General features: G+C 37.1%; 1 protein-coding gene across 1 annotated transcript in view; it reads left to right on the plus strand.

Annotated features, from left to right (window-relative positions):
* Positions 1–12,569, plus strand: part of LOC126481767 (beta-mannosidase-like) — a 279,943-nt gene extending 267,374 nt beyond the window's left edge. The window contains exon 14 of the mRNA XM_050105721.1: positions 12,269–12,569. Coding sequence (XP_049961678.1) covers positions 12,269–12,520 — 252 coding nt within the window. The 3' untranslated portion in view covers positions 12,521–12,569. The remainder of the gene's footprint in view (positions 1–12,268) is intronic.
* The last annotated feature ends 12,575 nt before the right edge of the window (positions 12,570–25,144 follow it).

Consider the following 25,144-nt stretch of genomic DNA (forward strand, 5'->3'; position numbering starts at 1 on the left):
CCTTGTAGTAGGAGAAACTGTTAAAAGGAATGAAACTTTCAATGTATTCAGTTAATTAAATGAGTTAAGTTTTAATTGTAATTTCTGTAGATTTAACTTCGAGCAATGTGTAGTTTCAGTACCTATTATTGTGATTACATATAAGGGCCCAAGTTTTGGTCATGAGTCAGTCAATCCACAGCCGAGTGTCAGACGAGGCACCTGCGTTGGTTAGAGCGACAACAATGCCTCAACTTAACAGTGTAATAAGTGTTACACAATTAGGCTGGGTGTTAAAACAGTGGCAGTGTCTGCTCAATACATACCTGATTATTCCTCAAGAACTGTGAACTTTGTGGTTAGGCTTCTATTGCTCATAGTTGTTCAACTATAAACTATTGTAGCAGTATGTGGATGGTTCGCGTGCAAACTATTAATGAGGCTTATGGAAATTTTAAACAATAGTGCACTGGTCATATAACTGTATAATATTGGGGGGTAGTAAACAGTTAAAGTAAAAGACTGTGAAACGCAACAGTGCATATGGCGGCTACATTATTTACAGTAGTCAGTGACCAAATTATAAACCCCATTTTTCAGCCAGTGTAACAATGCAGTACGTTGACACTGAGGACAACCAAAGAAGAAAATAAAAGTAGGAAAACCACTACAACTGCTGTCTCTCCCATCTTATTGCTTCAAAGACTAATTTCAGTGCTCTGGTGAGATGGCAAGATGGCACCTATTGAAAAGTGTAGTGACGCAGTGCTCGTAAATAGGTAAAAATTAAATAGTGTATCATGTAAAACGTATCAGAAACAGGTTGGAAAAGGAATCTTGTGTGTTAAACGCAACTTTCAGCTGCATGAAAGATGTGCAAAAATATGTTTAAAATTTGTAAGTGATGATATTCACTGGTCATGCCTAGAGTGTTTGTAGAATGAGAAAGCGAAACTAGCTTCCACTGTGAGCTCAAAGGAAGAAATTATCAAAATCCTTTGTAGTGACATTCACATTTTAAAAGCAGAACTATCAGTGCAGAAGCAAGAAAACTGTGACCTGAAAAGCGGAAGAAAATGTTTTTGTGAAAAAGTTGAGGCGATTTATGAAAATAACATGAAAAACACATGGATTGATACATCTGTTCAAAACAATGCGCCTGTAACATGTACAGAAGAAACTAGCACAGAAATCACAAAAACTCCAAATAAATATAAGTGAACAAGCGTAACATACAGAAAAAAAGAACTCAATGCGCCTCAGTAACATAAAACAGAACGAAAACAGTAATTCCCTTGTTATAGGCAATTCTCTGCTCCAAAATGTGGCACTGACAAATTCCATAATAGATGTTCACCCAGGCATCAAGACCCATCAATTGAAGAGACATTTTAACAACATATACATCTCACAGGATGGTTCAGCAGATGCATCTCGGAAGAATTACCTGAGATCTTCAACCACGTAGGTACAAATTCCCTTAGAAGGAAGATTGAAGAGGAAATTGTAAATGAAACAAGAAATTTAATTCAGTCTGCTAGAAACACCTACAAGACATCTAGAATTGTAGTGAGTGGTATTGTCTACAGTAGATCCATGAGTGATAGTTCTATAGCAAGAATAAACAGTGATATAAACAAAAGCTGTAATGATATGGGAGCCGTGTATGTAAATCCAAATATGTTCTTAAGCAATAAATGCCTGTGTAAAGATGGTCTTCATTTAAACAGATTAGGATCAAAAATTCTTTGTAAAATGTTTACTGATGCTTGAAAAATTCTGAATAATGGGGGAAACTTATAAGGAATGATGGGGATGAGAAACAGCATTTGGTAACTAAAACAGCAAGACCAAAATGGTACCCAAGAAAGAAAATACTGCTTGAAACCATAAATAAGAAATGATGTACCTACATAATGCACTTGAATATAAACGGTCTAAGTGCCAACTGTCAAAACAAAAGTCATAAAATGGATGATTTATAAATTATTCTTTCAGAGTGAAAAATATCAAAGTTATTTGTCTCAATGAGCATTGGCTTACATGTGATAATATTAAAATTCTTAACAAAATCAGAAATTTTGAAGTAGCAAACAGCTTTTGTAGACATGAAAAATCACTTGGAAGCTCTTGCATACTTACTCATTCTGATGTAAAATATGTAATAAGAAATGATTTTAATCATTTGAATGAATATAGTATATTTGAGAGCTGCTGATCGAGTTAAGGGACCTAAATATCATAGTAGTTTCTATTTAGAGTACCAGAGAAAGCTGCAATTGAAGCTTTTCTGGCCAAATTTCAGGGCCTCCTTGAAAATGTAAACAAAGAGAAAGAAAAAAAAGGTTGTAATAGCTGCTGACTTCAACATTAATATCCTAGGTGAAAGCAATGATGTGTCCAAATTCACTGACATAGCAAAAAGTTTTGGCTTGAAAGTAAACATTAAGCAAGCCACTAGGGTAAATGCACAGTCAGCAACCTGTACTGACAATATCCTAACCAACTATGTATTTGAAGATGTCCATAAATTTTGCTTGGATCTAGGAATCTCTGACCACTCCTCATTGTTGATTGAACTACCAAAAATTAACAAAGAAATTCCATGTAACAGAAGCTCTATGAGAAGGAAGTTCAATGAAAAAAATTTAACTGTATTTATAAATACGTTAAGAGAGGTTGAATGGCCTTGTGATAGTTTTATTTCAAGTTGTAGTATCTTTGACAAATTTTTAAGCAGTTTTCTTAGGGTGTTTAAGGAAACTTTTCCATTTACAACCACATGTAACAAAATCACTGGTAAAGTTAAATGGATAACTCTGGGTATAACAATTTCTAGTGTTAGGAAGAGGCAACTACATAATGAACTGAAATATAATAAAAACATGTATTTTACTGAATATGTTAGATGTTATAAGGCTACCATCAAAAAAGTTGTGAAAGCAGCCAAGGAAATGACAAACAATAAGTTCATTTCACAACATAAAAGTAAAACAAAGGCAGTGTGTCTGTTGTCAAATCAGAATTAGATGTTAGAGTTAATAGAAACGAAATATCTAGGATTAAAGTAAATTATAGCCTTATTGTAAACCCAGATCAAATATCGGAGTGTTTAAATTAATTCTTCATAAATGTGGCAAAGCCAGATGTTGATATAGTAGAGTATCAGAGTAAAGTAAACCCCTTTGGACTCCAGCAAGGAGCTGAGTATCTCACAGATTTTAAAAAAGTCTCAATAAAGTATGTGGAAAATATTATATTATCATTAAAAAATAAAAATTCAGCTGGGTGGGATGGGATACTGACTAGAGTGATTAAAGCAGTGTACCACATAATAGCACCTCCACTACCTAAAACAATTAAGCAATCTTTTAAACAGGGGTGCTTTCCTGATGTGTTGTTGAAGTATGCCAAAGTCAGACCTCTGTTCAAGAAAGGGTCGAGGGAAGATATGGGAAACTATCATCCTATTTCTATTCTTCCAATCTTGCCGAAAGTGTTTGAGAAAGTAGCAGCAAACCAGATACAAAATTTTATTGTGAAAAAGATATCATTATAAATAATCAATTTGGATTTCAACCAGGAAAAAACACTCTGGATGCAGTAAATAACTTTATTGAAAAGATATGGAAATCACTGGACCAGATGAGTAAAGTTGCTAGTATTTTATGTGATCTTACTAAAACCTTGGACTATGTAAACCATGCATTGCTTATCTACCAATTATATAAATATGGGCTTGGGGGCAATACTCTCAAATGGCTTACATCATACCTGTAGAACAGAAAACAAAGGGTAACTATCACTTCACATGTGGTGAATTATTTTTCGAAATGGAGTACTGTATCACAAGGTGTGCCTCAAGGCTCCTTTTGGGGCCAATCTTGTTTCTATTCTATGTAAATGACTTATCCACAAATATCAATTCCCCATCAGTTCTGTTTGCAGACAATATTTCTGTTTTAATTGAAGATGGTGATGCAGAAAAAATTCCAAACTTCAATGTGAGCACACTGGACACCCTAGAAAACTGGTTCCAGTTGAATGGGTTGAAACTGAATGTTGCAAGACCCCATATGGTACACTTCCAAACCAAACACTCAAAATGTGCAGAGCTTAAAATATAACGCAATAATCAACTTATGGAAGAAGCTGATACTGTCAAGTTCCTAGGACTAAATGTGGACAAGAACTTGAACCAGAACACACAAATTGAATCCTTATCAAATAAAGTAAGCAGTTTTGCATTTGCAATGCAGATACTTGCAAATTCTGTTGACATGAGTATACAAAAAATAGCATACCATAGTTATTTTGAATCAGTCATTAGGTATGGTGTAATTTTCTGAGGAAGTTCAAGTAGAGTATCTCGCATACTGAAACTTCAGAAAAGAGTTATCAGATACATGTGTACCGCACAGAAAACAGAATCTTATCACCCATTATTTCAACAACTGTAAATCCTAACTGTACCCTCCATACAAATTTATGAAATTGTTATCTTCCTACACAGCAGGCAAAAATTATTTGAGGAAAATCATTTTAACCACACATAAAACACAAGAAATAAAAATAATTTTATGCTTCTCACACATAAATTGAAATTATTTGAACAGGCTCCACATTATATGGGGATGACAATATGTAACAAATTAATGGGCAAACATATATTTACTTTTAATCCAGAGATCCTAAAAATAAGGCTACATCAGATGCTGGGGGAGAAATGTTACTATTTGATAGAAGAATTTTTAGAGGATGACATGATGATTTGAGCTAGGGTAATTTAGTGTTAGATTTTTAGATATTATTTTTATTATTATTATTATCTCTGCCTTTTGTGTATATAAAACAAAATTGTGTTATTACTATGATGCTGTATGTAAACATCAGCTTTCTATGTTTACGGTAAATTTTACCAAACTTTTGACATGTCTCCTGTACCTGAATCAAATGAATTTGATTATTTATCTTATGAGACTAATAAACAATTCAGAATTCGGATGGGGGGCAAAATCCTTATCGTGATTAACAAGATTTGTCAGCACTCGTATCTTGATTGCCTCCTTAACAATGCTGTCTAAGCAACGATTAGCTAAGCAGAAGGCAGACATCTTTTAGAAATTGAAGAGGTGCTTTTCCGATGGGCTATGCTCAGCCAGGGAACATTTTTTTTCTCTTGATAGAGAGAGAGAGAGAGAGAGAGAGCCTTGCACTTGTCCAATGTAAGATTTTCCACATTCGCACGGAATGTGCTAGACCCAGGTGAACAAAATTTGAGGTAACATTTCACATTGCCCAGAATGTTCTTTATTTTGCAGATGGTTGGAGACATTGGAATGATACCTCTCTTAGACAGAGCTTAATCATCTCATGGATCTTGTTGAGATGTGTCATCAGCATGTCTGTAGAAATGTTTAGGTAGCTGAGGCAATGTCCTAAATGCAGTATTTTCTAATTCTTCCAGTTAAATATTTGCCATGACACATGATAGTGGCACGCTCATAAGAAATTCATTAACCTGTTCATAGTTGTTTCCGTCGTGCAGAAAGTATGTAACTGCAGTGCCCAATCTAAATTTGAATAGTTAAATGACCATCTAACATAAATGACTGTCTAATCAAGTGGTGACCTAATCTCACTAGTTACACTGAATGAATTTAGGTGTGCTGTTTAACAGTGTTTCATTCTAGATGTGAGATTATAGTCTAAAAGAATTAAATTAAACATATTGTTCAGCTCAAAATCAGTTTAACTGTACTTATGTACTCACCCTATAACTTTACTTGCTTGCAAAAAGTATTTTCAAGAAAATTAAGAGAAACATCATTCTCTGACATTAAATACAGTTCCCACAAGTATATTGCACCAATAATGTTGAATAAGTATGTGTGGGCCCAGAAGTGCCCTCAGTTACTCTAAATGTACTGATGTCCACAACATGTGCAACTTATAATTTTGTAAACAAGCCAGCCTCAGACAAGTGTTCATCAGCCCTCAGTTTCAAGTACTAGACTGGTTGTGTTCTTGGCTAATCAGAACAAAGCACATCTAGGATAAGTTCTTATGCACATTGTATAATGGTGGTTTACAAATCTGCTCACTTCAGAAAAACCACATGGGAAGTTAGAATCTATGAAACATGGTTAATGAACCAAATGAATGGGAACATGAGTAAGTACTCTTTTACAAATAATCAAAAACTTTAGCAAGGGATGTGTAGCAAATGCTGCATTTATATGTTGGTAGTATTACAGTAACAATGTTGTCATAGATCAACAAATTACTATGTTATGACTGGTACAACAACAACATCTTGTTTTAAAGAGAAAACAGGTAGATCTATTACACTGCTGTTGAAATTGAGAACTGGATCTTATTTAGCAGTCTTTTTGAAAACTCTCTATTTTGGTTGCACCTCATCTCATTGAAGAGATAGTGTTGTGACAATGACATTTATGTTGATATTTGGTGATTCTGCTTTGAAAATTATATCTCCAGATGCATTATACATCTGTTATGGGTAAAAATAGGACTTCTGTACTGTTGCAGTTGTCATTGTGAACTTGATTTCAAGGGACTAAAGTTCCAGAGTATGCACAGTTTCAAATATGCAACACTAATGTATTTACGGAATATATGTCCCTATACAGTGTCCCACTCAGTGGCACCCATCAAACGGTTTCAGTTTAATGATTGATACAATGTAGTTCAAGGCTTAACTCACATCAAAGCTCAATCTTGGAAATACTCAAGCCTGATATCCTGCACACTCATTGTTTCACCAGTGTCCCACCAATCTGTATCCATTGCACACATGAAAACTATCTTAGTTCATCTAAGCATAAAATCAGAACACTCAGTTCACAGTTTACTCAGTATGAATTTATGTCATTCTGCAATTCCATCGGTATGGTGCACATATATATTTAAATGATTTATTTGTGCCCTCACATGCAAAAACCAACACACATGTCTCATCATTGCGTCACCAGTCACCTTCTTTTATTCTTCATCCCTACCACTCGATTGTTCAGTTGCAGTAGTAAAAAACAGTCTCTCTTATATTCAAATACATTGAAATATTCATGTTCAGGTAGATGTACCACTTGAATGTACTGATATTTACTACTAATATAATGAGTAAAACAAAATAATAAAGGAAAAAATATTTATATAGGCACTTTAGAGATTTACTTTACATGTAAGGCTGAAAATGTTGTTCCAGTAAATCAGTGTCTCTTGGAGAGCAACCACAATCAACGACAAAACAGCATCAAAACTCATCAGTTTATCCCCTGTGTCTGTTTAATTTGTTTTAGGATGCCCAGAAAGAGTGCTGAATTTCTAATGTACTGGCTGCAGTGACTCATGTGGGCTCCTAATAGAGACACATTTTTCCAAAGTAAACTTCTTCCATCACTGACACAACATACTTCCTGCATGCCAGAAACTACTATAAACAAGCAAATGGGTTTCTAATGGGCTCACCTGCATCACCTGTAATGGCCAACTTTTACATGGAAAAATTTGAAAAGATGCACTAAGGATGACAATACACTGCTGAAACATTTTATTGCACTGCACACAGCACAAACCTTCAAAGGCACAGTATTTTTATAGCCATTTACAGTCATGGCTGTCAGATCCTCCATCATGTTTTCTTCACTGCTTATAACTGATGAAACTAGTGTCTTTCCATGCTGCTCTTCATATGTAGAAACAAGAATAAGTTGCATGGAGCTAGGTCAGGTGAGCAAGATGTATGCTATTTTTAAGAAAAAATGTATGAGCAGGAGGAGTGTCATGATGGCAAAACCAGCCCCTGTTATGCGATCTTCACAGACCCTTCAAATAGAAAAAACATAGTTAATGATCTGATGTGGTGGAGTGAACTATGAATGCACTGTCCCTCTTACATAAAAAAGTAAATGAAAATGAACATTGTCTTGATGCTTGACTTTAACTGATGAATTGTTTTGGGTGAGATTACAATGACTTCTTCATTAACTTAATTGTTGTTGACATCATTCTGACACCACTATGACTCAGCACAGTAATGATTTGGAAAAAAAATTGTGGATTAGTTTGGAGCTGTATCTTCTTGACTTTGCTCTCAGCCACACCTGAGTAGTGTTGCTCTTCCAAAAATCACAGACCATTGGACCATGGGAACTCCAAAAGATGATTAACATGACCTTTGCAAGCCTATGGTTGAGTTTTGAACTTCTTATGGACAGGTGATTCAGTGTGTTAGCACCACCTGCTTTCACACTTGAACTCTTGCTCAAATTGATGTGTTCAAGTTTGATTAGTGTTTGAAATCCTGCCAAAAAATGCATCACCTTTGGTACTGCTACAGTCTTTGAGCTCAGTGCCAATGTGAAATCTCTGTTCTTTGTGGTAACAGTAAGTTCTCTGGAGACACACATTCCGCATGTTGTATGGTAGTTCAGTTTGTATTGAATGGTGGAATGAATTGTACCAACACTTACTCAACATTTTTCAGCAATCCATTCAGGTGTAAGTCATTGATTTTCTTGGATAAGCCAATAAATACAAGCCTGCAAAGCTAAAGCTTTTACTGCTACCATATGCCCAGAACAATGCTTGTCAGTTACACTTCTGTGGTCGTGTTTAAACTTTTCCACCTGTGCATAAAATCTCACATGGCTCATGCAACTACTGCCATATTGTTTCTCCTTCTGGGAATATATTTGTGGCAGTTGTATACTTTCTGATAGTTATAAATCAGATCCCAGAAGCCTGTTCATCAAATACACATTCTTCAAGCAGACACACAATCACAGCTGAGGCCTTAGATGTTACTTTTATGTAAATATTAATTGGACAAATGATTAACTCTCTTTACAAGGTTGCCAATTAATACAAAAGCTTCAGTTTCCTGCACTACACATTACCTTCACTATATATGTTTGTCTGTTTACTTATTGAATGACCTTCTATTACTACATGCACAGTAAGTAAAATTCATTGTTTACTACCCTTCCTGGTGCTGCAATTTTAATGACCAGCAATTTAGGCAGTCAAAGTCCTGAGAGAGGATGTTTGAATCTTGTGTATTGGTTTATAAGAGACTGTGGTCCTTTGCAGCTGGTTTGTAGGAGATGGGGAAAGGGTGTTGAGTATTAGGGTGATGTGTAGATATGACACAAGATATCAGTTTGCGGACGTGTTTGTTACTGCACATGACTCATCCGCAAGCGGCTAGACTGTATAGGAGTGACTTTCTGGTGTGGAAGGGATGTATAAGAGATTAATGGCACCCTTTAAGTGTTGTTGATTCCGATTCTTTTACACAGTATTTTGACAACCAACCCAGCTGTCTTCTTGGTGTCTGGACACCAGCCAGACTGAAGTATTGTACACTCTTTGATGCTCATTTGTTTTCCAGAGCCTACACTCATATTCCATGCAATGCACATTCTCTCAGAATTCTGCTGCTATAAAGGATGAAATGGTCAGTGAGACTTTAATAAACTGAATGACTGATCTGAAGCCTTGCTCAAACAGAACCTCTGTCCCAGTTTATAATGTGTTTTGGCACTGCAGCCCATGGATGGTCTGACTGTAAAGAAAATGCTTTTTAGTGTGAAGGGAACGGAAGCTATTAAAATGCAAGAACTGTTGACTGACAGTTAGTGGGGTGGATATGGACTAAGGACAATTTGTTTTTCTTTTTTTTAGGAAGGGGGGGGGGGGGAGGGGTAGTGGAGCATCAGAGTGCAAGTCAATGACTGAACAGGTGACATGCTGGGTTGAAGAGAAACTCATGAAGTGCAAAGGAGAGAATGTGTTTAGGCTGGGAAAAATCATCTTATGTAGCTTGGAAAGTTTCCTCCAGATGGACCTTAAACAGACTGGTGTAAGAGGGTGCCATGTGAGTGCCCTTGGCATGGGCGCATATATATATATATATATATATATATATATATATATATATATATATATATATATATATATATATATATATATATATATTTGTGTGTGTGTGTGTGTGTGTATACCTTCAAAGGAGAAGTATTTGTGGGCAGCCTGAGATATGATATTTCTGAATGGGGGCAAAAATTTGATAGTGGTGCATCCCCCATCCCAACCTCCCCCACCCCTCCTCCTCTCATCCATTTCAATGGGATGTCAAAATTTTTCAAAAATCTATTTTTCAAAAATATGTTCATTTTGCAGCCCACATCTTTCTAAGAATTATATATATATATATATATATATATATATATATATTTGAGGACGTGTAAGACATGTTATTCCCTCTTAAGTGTGCCAAAGTGCAGTGCAACACCTTTTCATACAGCATTCTTCTATCACACATCACTGCATTTTGGTCTGTGGTATTCAAACAGGTATTTTTTGCAATGGAAGCCATCAACCCCATATTCAGGACAGCATAAATTAAAATGTCCTGTGGCGCCTCTCCTGCTCCCAGTTGCCTGGTTTGACCTCCCACCCCCAGCAAAAAAAACTCACTGTTAATAGTGGGTGGGATTATTTGTGACTGAGGAATTAAGAACTCTTCAGAAAATTTGCACTCTTTATTGTGGTTTAGTTAATAACTTTCTCTTTTGTATGGCACAGAATTAAATACAGGGGACAAAAATTCATTAAAGACAAGATACAAGAAAGATGGCACACATTTCTTCAACCGATAGATGCCAGTATTTTTTTCTCTCTAATCTTGCTACAGCTTTACATGGTGTGCTTTACTTTCTGTGTAAGAATCTATTACCTCATCAAAGTTCGTCAAATGTTTTGCTGCATGAAAAATCAAAATGTCATTGTGTAATACAGAAAAAGCTGTTAATACAAATAGTATCTATTCTTCATTTGATTACATCTATTTTAACACTGTCTGCTAGATAAAGTGAAATAGGCCTTTCTAATATAGCAGCAATTGTATCCCTTTCAAAAGCCAAACCCAGTCCCACATCCTGTTTTTAAATGCTGCCTCGCATGTGGGACTACCTACAACAGCCTAACAATAACCCAAAGAAGCGAGACTATTTTGGCACAAATGGTTATTTTTATGCACCTCATTCACATAAACAACACAACAGAATATAAGTCACGAAGTACCAATATCAAATGCCTGTTAGGTCTACTACAAGCAAAAATTTTTATGTTAGGAAATACCTTCACATTTCATTTATATGCTCCAGTTTTTCAAGCATGAAATTGGAAAGTGGTAGTAAGAAACTTTTATATAAATTTGGAATTGACATATTTTTCCATGTAATTTGTGTGATTTCCTTATTTCTTCTCCTTCCTCTAACATGCAAATTCTGTAACTATTCATGCCAAATTCTGTAACTGTTTGTGTCACTGTCAAAACTTATTCTTGGAGTAACTTAGCTAACCATGCCGGAATTACCAGTTGTGTTATACTGTGTTTATTCCCTGGTTATGCATTATTACGTGTTTGAACACATTTTCCTTGCTATTCTGGGAATAGATGCTAAAGCGGCTGCTAACTGGGGGAATGTACAACAAGTCCTTAGTAGTAAATAAGATCAGAGAACTATAAATGAGAACTGAAGGGGGAACACAGAGATAAATCTTGAGTTACACACTGAAAGGAAAATTGAAAATCCCAAAGTAAATATGTGAAATAAACTCAGATAATAGAAAAATAAACAGGTGAAAAAGAATCTGACATACAATTTGAGGGTTTGGCAACAAAAATTCTAAGAGAAATTTGTGAGGAAAGGATGAAACAAAACACAACTGCTTGGCCCAGTGGGGCTGCAGTGCTGGAAAAATGTAATATATAATCATCTGGGACAAATTAATTTTGCATGTGTGTGTTTTGTATTAATAATGATATGAAACTTCCTGGCAGATTAAAACTGTGTGCCGGACTGAGACAGCAGAGTGAAAACCTCATTCTGGAATAATGATACACATTAAAATCATGAGGATGACACACTGAGTGGTCAATAAGGCATGTAAACAAGACTAATATCAATATGAAACTTTCGGACAATGTCCTTCTTCAGAACTAAGTACACATACACACACACACCTGCATGATTACATTGTCCTAGTGGATTACAAGGTGCTGGCCTTGGTTAAGGTTCTGGGTTAAGAGTCTCAATCTGCCAAGTAGTTTCAAAACAGTACACAATCCAGTAGACTAGAAGATTCATTCTGGTTTTAACTATTGTTACCATTTTCGTAACCACTTGTGTAAGATGTGCCACTAACATTATAAAATATTGTTTTTATGTGCTTTTTACAATTTCAATCTCTCTTACAGATAACATCTGTGACTGGCCCATATCAAGTGTCTGGCAGTGATACTTACACATATAATATCACCGTTTCATCCAATGCTATAGCTCCTTTTGTGTGGTTGGAAGCAGAAAATATCAATGGGTTTTTCTCAGACAATGGATTTATTATTCTCCAACCAGTCACTGAACTTCAGTTTTACACAACTCAGGAGACAACAGCTGAAGAATTGGAAAGTGCTCTTTCTGTCACATCTGTCATGAGCTCATTTCATTAATCTCATTGTATCATATTAGTAAATGTAATTATGTTTAATATAACATCCAGTGGACACAGAAAAATGAGTTTTCTTTTAATTTTATAAGCTCTCAAATGTAAATAATTTTTAACTGCAAACTTATGATGAACACATTGTACACAGATTAAAAGAAATTAATGAATAGAAATAAATAAAACTGTCAAACATTTATTCTCACCACAAAGAGCAAATTTTCGATGTTTCATTAATTCATTCGCATAACATGTTCCATAAATTCCAAGGACACATTTCAGTGATCTGGACCAAGGCACACTATTTGTTTAGACACACAGGCAGTCACTGATGATAACTTCTTTTAAGCAAATTAGCAACACTTATGATCAGTGCTAGTCTAATAAGGCTACTCATGTAGTAAATTATCAGAACTGTTTATGTATTTTGCAAGGAGACTCGAAACTGGCCAGAACTTACTCTGAGGAGATGAAGATCTAACAAGGGAAACTCCCCATCACACTCCCCTCAGTTTTAGTCTTAAGATGTCCCATTGGATAGCCCGTCAAAAACTGAACAAAGATCAACCGCCGTGTGGTCCGAGGCGTCTTATCATCACAGTTTGGGCGGCTCCCCCCGTTGGTGGTTCGAGTCCTCCATCAGGCATGGGCGTGAGTGTTGTCCTTAGTATAAGTTAGTTTAAGTTAGATTAAGTAGTGTGTAAGCCTAGAGACTGATGACATCAGCAGTTTGGTCCCATAGGAACTTACCACAAATTTCCAAAAAGATCAACCATGAAAACAGGAAGGTGTACTGAACTGTGAAAAAAAAAAGCAAAATAGAAACAACAAATGGTCCCAGCTCAAGATGTGCAGCCTTGTGGAGTGTTGTGTAGACATCATGATTATGTGGTCATGTTGCAGGGCTGTAAAGGGGAAGATCCATGTTCAAATCTTGCTTGTGCCCCAAACTTTTTTTTTCTTTTTTTTTCCCACAAAATTATGAATTTTCCATCTGGTCATTGACACATCTCTTCTCCTTCCCTAGTCATGGCAATTGTCATACTACACACTGGTTATAGAAAAAGTCATGTGGTAAGACTATATTACCGTCGCAAGTAAATGTGAAGAACAGTGAGAGCAGGTGAGCTTTTCACAGAAATGAAAACAACAAAGAAGTGGGTGTCACTTATGTTGTAACAAAGGAATTCAGAAGTCAAAAACTTTCAAAATGGAACCCAAAGTCATAAAATGCGGTACTTGTATAGAAAAATAGGAAGTACATCAAAAACTTCCAAAACAGAACCAAAGAATCATAAAATGTGGTACTTGTGTAGAAAAATAGGAGGTACATAAGTCTCGAGGTCCCTTTCTTACACCTTGCTGTTGCAAATGGATGTTACACCATGACAAAGACAAAATCTGAATACAGCGAACAGACACATCAATAATAGGATGGACAGTTCATAATTTTGTGGAAAAAATGGGAATGAGTGAGATTTTAACATGGATATCTCCTTCATAGTCCAACACCATAATTGCATAGCCACGATGCTGTGGTTACACAAGCAGGCTCATTGCTGCACCTTCTGACCTTGGACCATTCACTGTTTTTATTTTACTTCTTTTTTCCACAGATCAGTACATCTCCTTCCTGTTTTCATGCTTGATCTGTGTTCACTTTCTGATGAGCTATCGACTGGGACATCTTATGACTAAATCTGGAGGAGGGGGTGCGGGTGGTAATGGAAAATGGAAAATTTTCCTTGTAAGTACTGACAATAGACTCAAACAAACTATAAAAAACTATTTTAATTTTCAGAACTATTCTAGTTTTTGGAACTATTCCATCATCAGGGAGGAAAGGAGTATAGGTTATTGAAGGTTAGATAGGAGGGGCTGGTCATTTTACCAAAGGATGAGACAATTAAGAGAAACAAAATGCCTGAGGAGGCAACAGAGTAAGTAGGAGGTAAAAGAAAGTACATAGGTAAGTAACGTGCCAGTTTCACAAACGCTAAAAGGAAAGCAGAAAAGAAGATGAAAGAGAGATAAAGGAAAGGAATGCAGACAAAGAGAAAATGAAGAATATGACTGAGTATATAAAAATATTTTTTAAAAAGAGAGTGATTTTGTGTTAATAGGAGTTCCATCCAAGATTATCATATTAGTGGCATTTATTCACTTTCACATTGTGTTCTGTAAAACACATAACTAAGGAAATCCTGCAGTCGTGTGGTATGAGCAAGTTACATATTAATAAGCAGAAACAGCCACTGCAGGATACTTCTGTGAATTACTTACACTCAAGCTCTGCCATTCTGGCCACACACCAGCCAACTGCTGTGTCATTCTTAGCCAGTGGTTATGGTATAGAGGGGGATAAGCTCAGCACACCACTCTTCCAGCAGTTGTTGCCTTTGCAAACCTCGAGTTGCTTCATCTCATTCAAGTAGTTTCTAAATTGGCACCATGAAGCTTAGTGGACTCTACTGCAATCCTCCTACCCAAGAAAAATCCCTGGCAGTACCAGGAATTGAAACTGGGTCCTCTGAGTGGCAGTTGGCTGTGTTAACCACTCAGTTATAGAGGCAGACGTGACTTACACTAACAACATATTATGGCTAGTGTTAAGCTATTCATAATTATGAGAAAATAGTCTAAATTATTTTACATGTATTTGTATATATTAGAAGAAAAACAGCTAGCAGTACTCTGAAAGAATCTAATGTAGCTCTGCTTTTATTACCCAGCTGCTCTTTTTGTCCAATATTTCAAACAAATCCTTTACATAAATTTACACAGAGCACTATCAGGTGTCTGTATACTGGAAAAGCCATAACCTGTTTAATATGAACATTATAATTATATGAAATTTACGTTCCTGAGGCCAAATATTTTGATATTGTAGAAGGCATATTTAATGACTTATTGTTTTACTTTGTTTCTGAGTATTTGAGGTTTCCAGTTTCCTGGCTGTTTATGATAATTTTGCACCAGAATATAAAATTCCACTCTGAATCTTAGATAGGGTTCATGGTCATATGGAAATTACTGTAGCGGATGGAGATACCAGTCTTATGTGCATGAGGTGGTCTTGCTTGTGTGAATGTGTTGTGTTTCCTTTTCTGAAGAAGTCTTTGGCCAAAAACTCAATGTGTAATAGTCTTTTCATTGTGCTTATCTGAAACTCAACTTTTCATCTTTATGGTGAGTACCAGTCTATCCTTTTCATAATATTACTTTTACTTCTATTATTGTAGTTATGAGTTTTACTTTTCATACTAAATCCACTCTTGTTATAACCATAGATACCATTATTTAGTAATATATTGGAAACTGAGCATAAGAATATGAAGTTCCAAATGGACAAGTGTGAAAATTGCCACAGAGAAGTGACCTGTGATATGACAAGCATGAATGGGGTATTGCTAGCCTTTGGTGCTATAGTAATTGTGACTATGGCTCCACAATTATGAAGAAAGAGTAGCTGATCTTGAAACTCAAAGCTGATCTCCCAGTATTACAAATAGGATTAGAGCAGTTAGAAGTTACAATTGGCAGTAATGAAGTTAGGAATAAGGCAGACTGTGATCAACCTTCACAGATCAAGTAATAGTAGAAAGAGCTGCTGCAAATCTCCCAGCTTTAGTCTGGACATCACAAGCAGCCTCATTGCTTTGAAGACTGGAGACAAAAGTATACAGGCAATCCAAAGAGTTCAGGAGCACACTGGAAAGCCTGGGAAAAAGGTATGTAGTTTTATCTGTGGCAGTGTGCAGGCAGAAGAAGATGTTCATACTTACCCCGTGAAATTTAACCACTTTATTAATACAAATCACTACTCAAATAGAAACAAATTTTAACATAGTAAGTACACAGCACACTGGATGAAGACTAGATAGAAGAAAAAGACATTAGACTTGTGTAGTGTCCTTAGTATTTGATTTAACTTGTTCATATTGCCCTAGGTGGTCAGTGTCACCAAAGAGCCCCCCCACTTCTAGTGTGGAACACAGGATGTAGAGTAGATGGATGTAGTACTGAATATACTCTTTCAGCTGGGGGGGAGGATGGTGAAGTTGACCATAGTTAGAATGGAGAGATTCCCCACTGTCATTACATGGTATGGTGGAAGGACACAGAGCCACAGTTAGGTAAGAATGACTGGAATGGAGACACATCAACTGAAGTAAATGTAGGCATGTATTCTTCAAGATGTGGTGGAAAATTGTCTTCCCCTTCTTGTTTTCACGATTTCCAAACCAGCTTGAGGTGCTGCACAGAGACTGTTGTTGTTTTTCAGTTAAGGAAGATGTAACTTCTTTGGTCCCCTTGCCACAGCGCCCTGTGTAGGCCTAAATAAGGATGCTGAAGGACCACTTGTATGGTATCATTGTGGAGCATCACAATTCTTGAGAGCCTTAGGCATGAAAACCTGATGCACCATGAATTTCGGGAGGTGGTGTACAGACATGAGCTATGCGTTGAGTGACATTGGCTGCTAGTAATGATACCTCTGTCATCACCAATAGTGTTGATGGCAGGAGGAAATCCATGGGAAGTTTAAGCATTTGGAATACAGAATTTCAAATAGCAGTGATTCAGATCCTATTCCTCAGGATGTGGAATAAACTAATCAAATAACATGCTGAGATACACAATGTAATTTACCTGCACCATCATAATAATATTGACCTACCAAGTGGGTTGCAGACATTGAAGCCCAGATCATGACATGTGGTGGGTTGTGTCCTAGTTTTTGTGTTCAAGTTCTTCACAAAAATGTTGGGTTTCTTTACTCCAATGAAGGTTTCTCAATTTTGCACTTTGATATTCTGCACATTCATCCAAGAAAAACACTTTCTCCCTTGAAGGAAGAGTTTGTAATCTCCCCCTCCCACAACTTGTTGTTGTCACTACTATTGTCAATGGTAAGGTCTCTTTTTTTTTTAAATACAAGAGGAGTAAGATTTACAATAAACTTTTTACTTATCTTCTTTTCTCTTGTAGTTGGCTCCAGTTCTTCATGTCTAGGGGCTGATTCTTGAAGCTGAAATTTTCATATTTTAGGATCTCATAGTTCCAATTGATATAATTAACTTTGAAGTAAGCCTGAGCAAACTTTTTGTTTCTATGGTGATTTATTCTCTCACTTTTTTCTATATCACACTGTCTTTTGAATTTTCACATTAACAAAGCCAAAATTACATTGTTCTTCCAAAATACAAAAACATGTCCGGCCATATCAGAGGCACGCCCACTACTACTTCACTTTGCAGTAATAACAATATTCCAGAGGGTTTACAAATTTTCTTGACAAATGAATTTCTATTAATTTATATTATTATTTTATAAATGAATCCAGAATAAACATAGTAAGTAGCACCAAATTGCGTAATTAACAATATAAAACTTAAGAGTCCCAAATATTTCATAATTTCAATTGTTTCAAAAAAAATAATTTTAACTGTACATTCAGATTTTATCTTGAAATATAATACATCATGAATACAATTATATAAATTTTTTTGGAAAACAGCTGAAATAATATTGACCTACGCAAAATTCGAAAATCAGTTCTGGTATTGACTACTTCTGCTGAGGAAAAGTAATGACAGAGGAGGATGTCCCTTTACAACACACCCCCACAAAATTTGGAAACAATGTGTTTACAATATTTTGTGACCTACTGTAAGGTTTGCCGAACAGTGTACAAAATGATGCCAAAAGATAGAATACAGATGTATAAAAGTATCTGATACATATTACAAAAAACATAAAGAAAATATCTACTACCCAAACCATAATTTATACATATATCAGGACATGACATTCAGATTTTCAGATCTGTGGAACATTCTGTCACAAGACAAATGATACAAAGTCAAAACTACGACATTACAACACTAAACTATAGAAATAAGTGTAGAGACAATGTAAATTATTAGGATTAAAATTGCAAGTTTACATCTATAAAGCCACACCTTCAAAAGAAAGGAAAAAAATTTAGAGCCTAAGTGTACGATGAGTGAGCCGACTCGAAAAACTCACAATGACCAGAAGAATATACTTAATCATGAGTAGGAATATAGCACAAAACCAATTAGCCACATAAGCCAGAGTATTTAAGGATATATTGACTCATGAAAGGAGAAAATAATATTAGGGCCTAAGCTTATGATGTGGAGACCAACCCCTAAATTTAAACCACACCAGGTACACACCAGCAAGAAAATGTTTCGACACAACAACATGAGTAAAGTTCACAGTCATATCAATAATTTGAATCATGTGTAAAGAGTAATTATTGGAAGCATCTAGGTGTCAAAGTTGAGTGACTGTAGGAAGATATAATATGACTTAGGCAAAATTTCCAGTTGGTATGATGAATGACAGCTAGCCATAAATGTGGAAAAATGTAAGTTAAGGGAGGTGAGTAGGAAGATCAAACCTGTAATGTTCACATACAATATTACTAGTGTTCTAGTTGATACAGTCAAATCATTTAAATAACTCGGCATAGCATTGCAAAGTAATATGAGGTGGAACGAGCATGTGAGAACTGTGGTATGGAATGCAAATGGTTAACTCTGGTTTATTGGGATAATCTTAGGAAAGAGTGGTTCACCTCTAAAGGAGACTGCATATAGGATGGTGGTGCAACCTATTCTTGAGGACTGCTCAAGTGTTTGAGATCCATTCCACGTTGGATTGAAGGAAGACATCAAAGCAGTTCAGAAGCAGGCTGCTACGAGGTGTGTTTTTTAAGTAAGCACCGTTTTGAAATTAAAAACAGACGTGCTAAAATATCTCAATAATTTTATTTTTACATGAAAGCCTGTACCTTAATCTACTTTCCTACATAAATTCCATCAATATTGAGGCACTTGTCATAACATTGTACCAGTTTTTGAATACCCTCCTCATAGAAGTCTGCCACCTGACTTGTTAACCACTGCATCACCACTGTTTTGACTTTGTCATCACCCTGAAGATGCTGACCACCCAGGTGTTTCTTCAAGTGCAGTCTTACTGTAAGACATTGCACAATCTGTGCCTTTCAATTCAGAACAAAAGACATGGCAAGTGGAGCAAGGGCATTGTTTTGCTGCAAGACAATGCCCGTCCACATGTGGTGAATCAGACCAAAGATCTCATCACATCTTTTCGATGGGAAACTAGATCATCCTCCATACAGGTCTGATCTTGTGCCCAGTGACTACCATCTGTTCCTGCACTTGAAGAAACACCTGGGCGGTCAGCATCTTCAAGACGATGACGAAGTCAAAACAGCGGTGATGCAGTGGTTAACAAGTTAGGCGCACACTTCTATGAGGAGGGTATTCAAAAACTGGTACAACAGTATGACAAGTGCATCAATATTGACGGAAATTATGTAGAAAAGTAGATTAAGGTACAAGCTTTGATGTAAAAATAAAATTATTGATATATCTTAGCACGTCTTTTTTTAATTTCAAGATGGTTCTTACTTAAAAACCACACCTCATAGATTTGTTACCCGGTTCAAACAACATGTAAGTGTTATGGAGATGCTTCAGGAACTCAAGATCGATGTTTTCTAAACATATGTTGACTGTGTGTCAATAGACAGTTTTCCTTGAGGTACCGTATTTACTCGAATCTAAGCCGCAATTTTTTGCCGGTTTTTGTAATCCAAAAAGCCGCCTGCGGCTTAGAATCGAGTACAAAGCAAGAAGTTCTGAAAAATGTTGGTAGGTGCCGCCACAACTAACTTCTGCCATCGAATATATGTAGCGACACAGGCATGCTTTGTAGGCACAAATATAAATACTGGCGCCAAAACCTCTGCGTCAGTAAATAAATTTTAAAAAAGGTGGAAGACGAGATTTTTTTTCTTCGCCCCTAGTTCCGACCACTGCATTTTTATACATTATCCAACGAAGTAAATACAAATTCCGTATTGTTCATCTTCGAATGTAGCAGAATTTCAATGTACTACGAAAATCCGACTGGCAAGACTGTTTGGGCTATTTGTCAATATGGCCAACTCTACTTTCTGAATTTTGTCCTACCTGTGAGAAGAGATGGTTGCTAATAGGAACCTGATGAAATTTGAATCACATGCAGTATTCTCTTCACTATGAGAATAATACGAATATCAACATTTTGCCATGTATTCTTTCGTGTTTGCTGCTATCTCATTTAAATCCGGTTTGCCTAATAAACTACGAAAGTAGAGTGAGACAACAGCAAACGCGGAAGAATATACGTATCGTGTCATGTTTATATTCATATTATACTTATGCCTAATAGTGATACAGTCAGAAATGAAGCACGGAAACTGGCTAGATTTTTAATTCTAAGATGACTCTAATTTCTGTGCACAATTTGATGTACTAAAGAAGCGGCCGCAAAGATGTTCGAACGGAGAAATATTTTCGCCTAACTCTCATTCAGAACATGTTCTATCATACACCGTCTATTATTTGGTTCTTGTTGATCATTATCAAAGAAAGCAGCAGTGTAAGTAACAACAAGTAGCAGTCTCTTGCCATTGTTTCGCTAATGAGACGATTCCTCTCTATTTGTTTTAATTGTAAGCGGCGGTAGCGCGCACAAAAGCAAGCCATGCCGCGAGCGGCGACAGGCCGTAAGCACGCACTAATCAGAATGCAACAAACAATGCATGACACAGTGCAGTAATGCATTTTCCGCTTAAAGTGACGTAAACACCTATAACAAAGAAAACGGCACTTACCAGATCAAAGCAAAATAAGCAATCGATTCAAACCAGACGAAGCACGTGAAAAAGGAAGGGTACCCGTATAAATACGGACAGAGCGCCTGACGTTTAGCAATGGCTACCTGGTAAAGCTTAACTGCTAATCTTACGACTCGAACCAAACTACTGTAGCTGTATCGTCATTCATTCGACCTAAATTGTGTCTCATATTACAATGGACCAACTTTGTTTCGATTTGGAGGTGCGGCCTAAAACTTTTCTCTCCCCTTGAATTTCGAGTCTCAATTTTCAGGTGCGGTTTAGATTCGGGAATTTTTTTTTTTTTCTTTATTTCGAGTCTCATTTTTCACGTGCGGCTTAGATTCGAGTGCGGCTTAGATTCGAGTAAATACGGTAATTCATAATGTTTGAACACAATATATGTTCCAAAATCCTGCTGTATATCAACGTTAAGGATAAGGGCCTGTAATTAAGTGGATTACTCCTACAACCTTTCTTGAATATTGGTATGACCTGAGCAACTTTCCAGTCTTTGGGTATGGATCTTTCATAAAGTGAACGGTTGTATATGGTTGTTAAGTATGGAGCTAATGCATCAGCATACTCCAAAAGGAACCTAATGGTATACAGTCTGGACCAAAAGACTTAGGCATTGATTGTTTCTTGCCATTAGCATACTTCACATATGACCAGAATCTTTTTCGATTTTCTGCCAGGTCTCAAGACAAAGATTCAATGTGGAAACTATTATAAGAATCTCACATTGAATTCTGTGCTAAATTTCGAGCTTCTGTAAAAGATCACCAATCTTGGGGATTTTGCATCTGTTTAAATTTGGCATGTTTGTGTCATTGTTTCTGCAATAGTGTTCTAACCTGTTTTGTGTACAAAGGAGGATCAGCTCCGTTGTTTGTTAATTTATTTGGTATAAATATCTCAATTGCTGCCGATACTATTTCTCTGAATTCAAGCCACCTCTGGTCTATACTTACGGTATATTATTAATTTGGAATAAGTGGAGATTGTCTCTCAGGAAGTCGTCAAGTGAAATTTTATCTGCTTTTTTGAATAGGGATATTTTTCATTTATTTTTGGAGGATCTGGGGACTACAATATTCAATCTCACTATGACAAGGCTGTGTTCACTAATCCTTGTATCGGTTTTGATGCTCATTATTAACTAAGGATTATTTGTTACTAAGAGGTCAAGTGTGTTTTCACAACTGTTTACTATTCACTTGGGCTCATGAACTAACAGCTCGAAATAGTTTTCAGAGAATGCATTTAGCGCAATTTCGGATGATATTTTATGCATACTTCCAAAATTAAGCATGTATTTTTGCCAACATATCGAGGGTAAATTAAAGTCACCACCAACTAAAATTGTATGAGTCAGGTATGTGTTTGAAATCAAACTCAAGTTTTCTTTGAACCTTTCAGCAACTGTATCATCTGAATTGGGAGGCCAGTAAAAGGATCCAATTGTTATTTCATTCTGGTTGTTATCAATGATCTCTGCCCATACTAACTCACAGGAAGTATCTACTTCAATTTCGCGACAAGTTAAACAACTTCTAACAATAACAAACAGACCACTGGCAACCGCCGCGCAGGATTAGCCGAGCGGTCTGAGGCACTGCAGTCATGGACTGTGTGGTTGGTCCCAGCCGAGGTTCGAGTCCTCCCTCAGGCATGGGTGTGTTTGTTTGTCCTTAAGATAATTTAGGTTAAGTAGTGTGTAAGCTTAGGGACAGATGACCTTAGCAGTTAAGTCTCATAAGATTTCACACACATTTGAACATTTTGAACTGCCAACCATGTTTAGCCTATCCTTTCAAAACACTGTATCTATTCAGTGGAGCCTGAGACCCAACCACCCTTTGGCACAAGTCAAGGAATCTGCAGCCTACAAGTTCACTGAACTGCCTGAGCCTCTGATTCAGACCTTCCACTCCACTCTGTACCAGAGGTCCGCAATCAGTCCTGTCAACTATGCTGCAAATGGTGAGCTCTGCTTTCTTCTTGCAAGCAAGACTGGCAGCCTTTACCACTTCTGTTAGCCACTTTACACCCTAGAGAATCTCTTCTGATTCAAAGTGACACACATCATTGGAACCAGTGTGAGCAACCACCTGCAGTTGGCTGCACCCTGTGGTCTTCATGGCATCCAGAAGGACCCATTCCACATCTGGAATGACTCCACCTGGTATGCACATGGAGTGCACATTGGTTTTCTTTTCGTTCATGGCAGCCATGTCCCTAAGGGGCCCCATAACATGCCTCAGTGGAGCTCCCAACTATCAATAATCCCACTCTCTGTGATTGTCCGGATCTTGCAGGCTGAGAGGTTTCCTTTGAAACAGGACAGGTGACAGCATCTGGCTCAGCAACAGTGTCAGCCACAGACAGCACCTGGAACCTGTTTGTCAGACAAACCTGGGAGGCATCACGTGTAGTCGCCTGGGAAGTCTTTCCCCACCTGCTACGTCCCAGGGCAACCTCCCACTCGACCACAGGTGAGGATTCAACCTCAGTGGGAGCAGTAACTGGGTTGGCCACTGGTGAGGACCGATTGGAGGACTCAGACATGCTGGATGTCTTTTGGATCCCTATGGCTATCCCACAACAGTGGTGCCCATCCACTGCAGCCTCAAGCTGTGTAACCAAAGCCATCACAGCCTGAAGCTGAGAGAGAAGTGTAGCAACTCGGCTTGCATCCACACAACAGTCACAGTCCCTGTCCATACTAAAGACTGTGGAAAACTAAACTAAGCAGATAAATGGACTATCGGCACATGCTGCTCAACTCTACTGTAGACCCTGACGAAAATGCAGGAACTGTGTCTAATAATTCACAGATATTCAGAAACCTAACTAACTACCGAAGCACTCAGATGAAACTAAATAATTCGCTCCTGATTAGGAACTTGTAATATGTCACAAAACCTGTTTACTTTCGGACACAAACGAAAATGAGAGAACTGTGACTATTAGATATTAAATTTACACTCAGAAACTCAAGAAACTAGACTATTAAAGCACACAGATGATATTATAAAATTCGCTCTTGGTTAGAAACTCATAAATGTCACAAAAACGGTTACTTCCCTGTTGCTACTTGTGTTTCGATGGGCTACTACTGCCTGACTGACTGGCTGACTAACGCCAACAAGCGGTCACTAGCTTTCAGAACAACCAAACAAATATCTATCAACTTGTGATACGGAAATCTACTGTAGACCCTGATGAAAATGCAGGAACTGTGTCTAATAATTCACAGATATTCAAAAACCTAACTACCGAAGCACTCAGGTAAAACTAAATAATTTGCCCCTGATTAGGAACTTGTAATATGTCACATTATCGATTTATTTTCCAATGCAAACAAAAATGCGAGAACTGTGGCTATTAGATATTAAATTTACACACAAAAACTCAATAAAATAAACTATTAAAGCACACAGATGATATTATAAAATTTGCTCCTGGTTTGGAACTCGTAAATGTCACAAAAGTGGTTACTTCCCTGTTGCTGGTTGTGTCTCTGTTGGCTACTACTACCTGACTGATCTTAGTATTCAATTCATATCGACATCAGTGGTTGATGTCACCATTAATACAATTTAAGGTTAGTAATAGCCATAGCTGTCAATGGCCTTGCTGCCATGGATGCACTGTTTCCTGTCAGATCACCGAAGTTAAGCCCGTTGGCCTTATTTGGTTCTTGGATGGATGACCCCCATGTGCTGTTGACCTAAGGTCACAAAAGCTCACAATGGCTGGGAGAGCAGTGTGCTGACTCCGCATCCCTCCATATCCTATCTGATGATGACAGATCACTGAGGATGACACAATGGTTACTTGGCATCATTTGGCCTTGTGAGGCTTGTTCAGAGTTTAGTTTATTTTAGCTTGGTTTAAAAA

The sequence above is a fragment of the Schistocerca serialis genome, chromosome 5 (genome assembly GCF_023864345.2).
Source record: "Schistocerca serialis cubense isolate TAMUIC-IGC-003099 chromosome 5, iqSchSeri2.2, whole genome shotgun sequence".
NCBI classification, from domain to species: Eukaryota; Metazoa; Arthropoda; class Insecta; order Orthoptera; family Acrididae; genus Schistocerca; species Schistocerca serialis.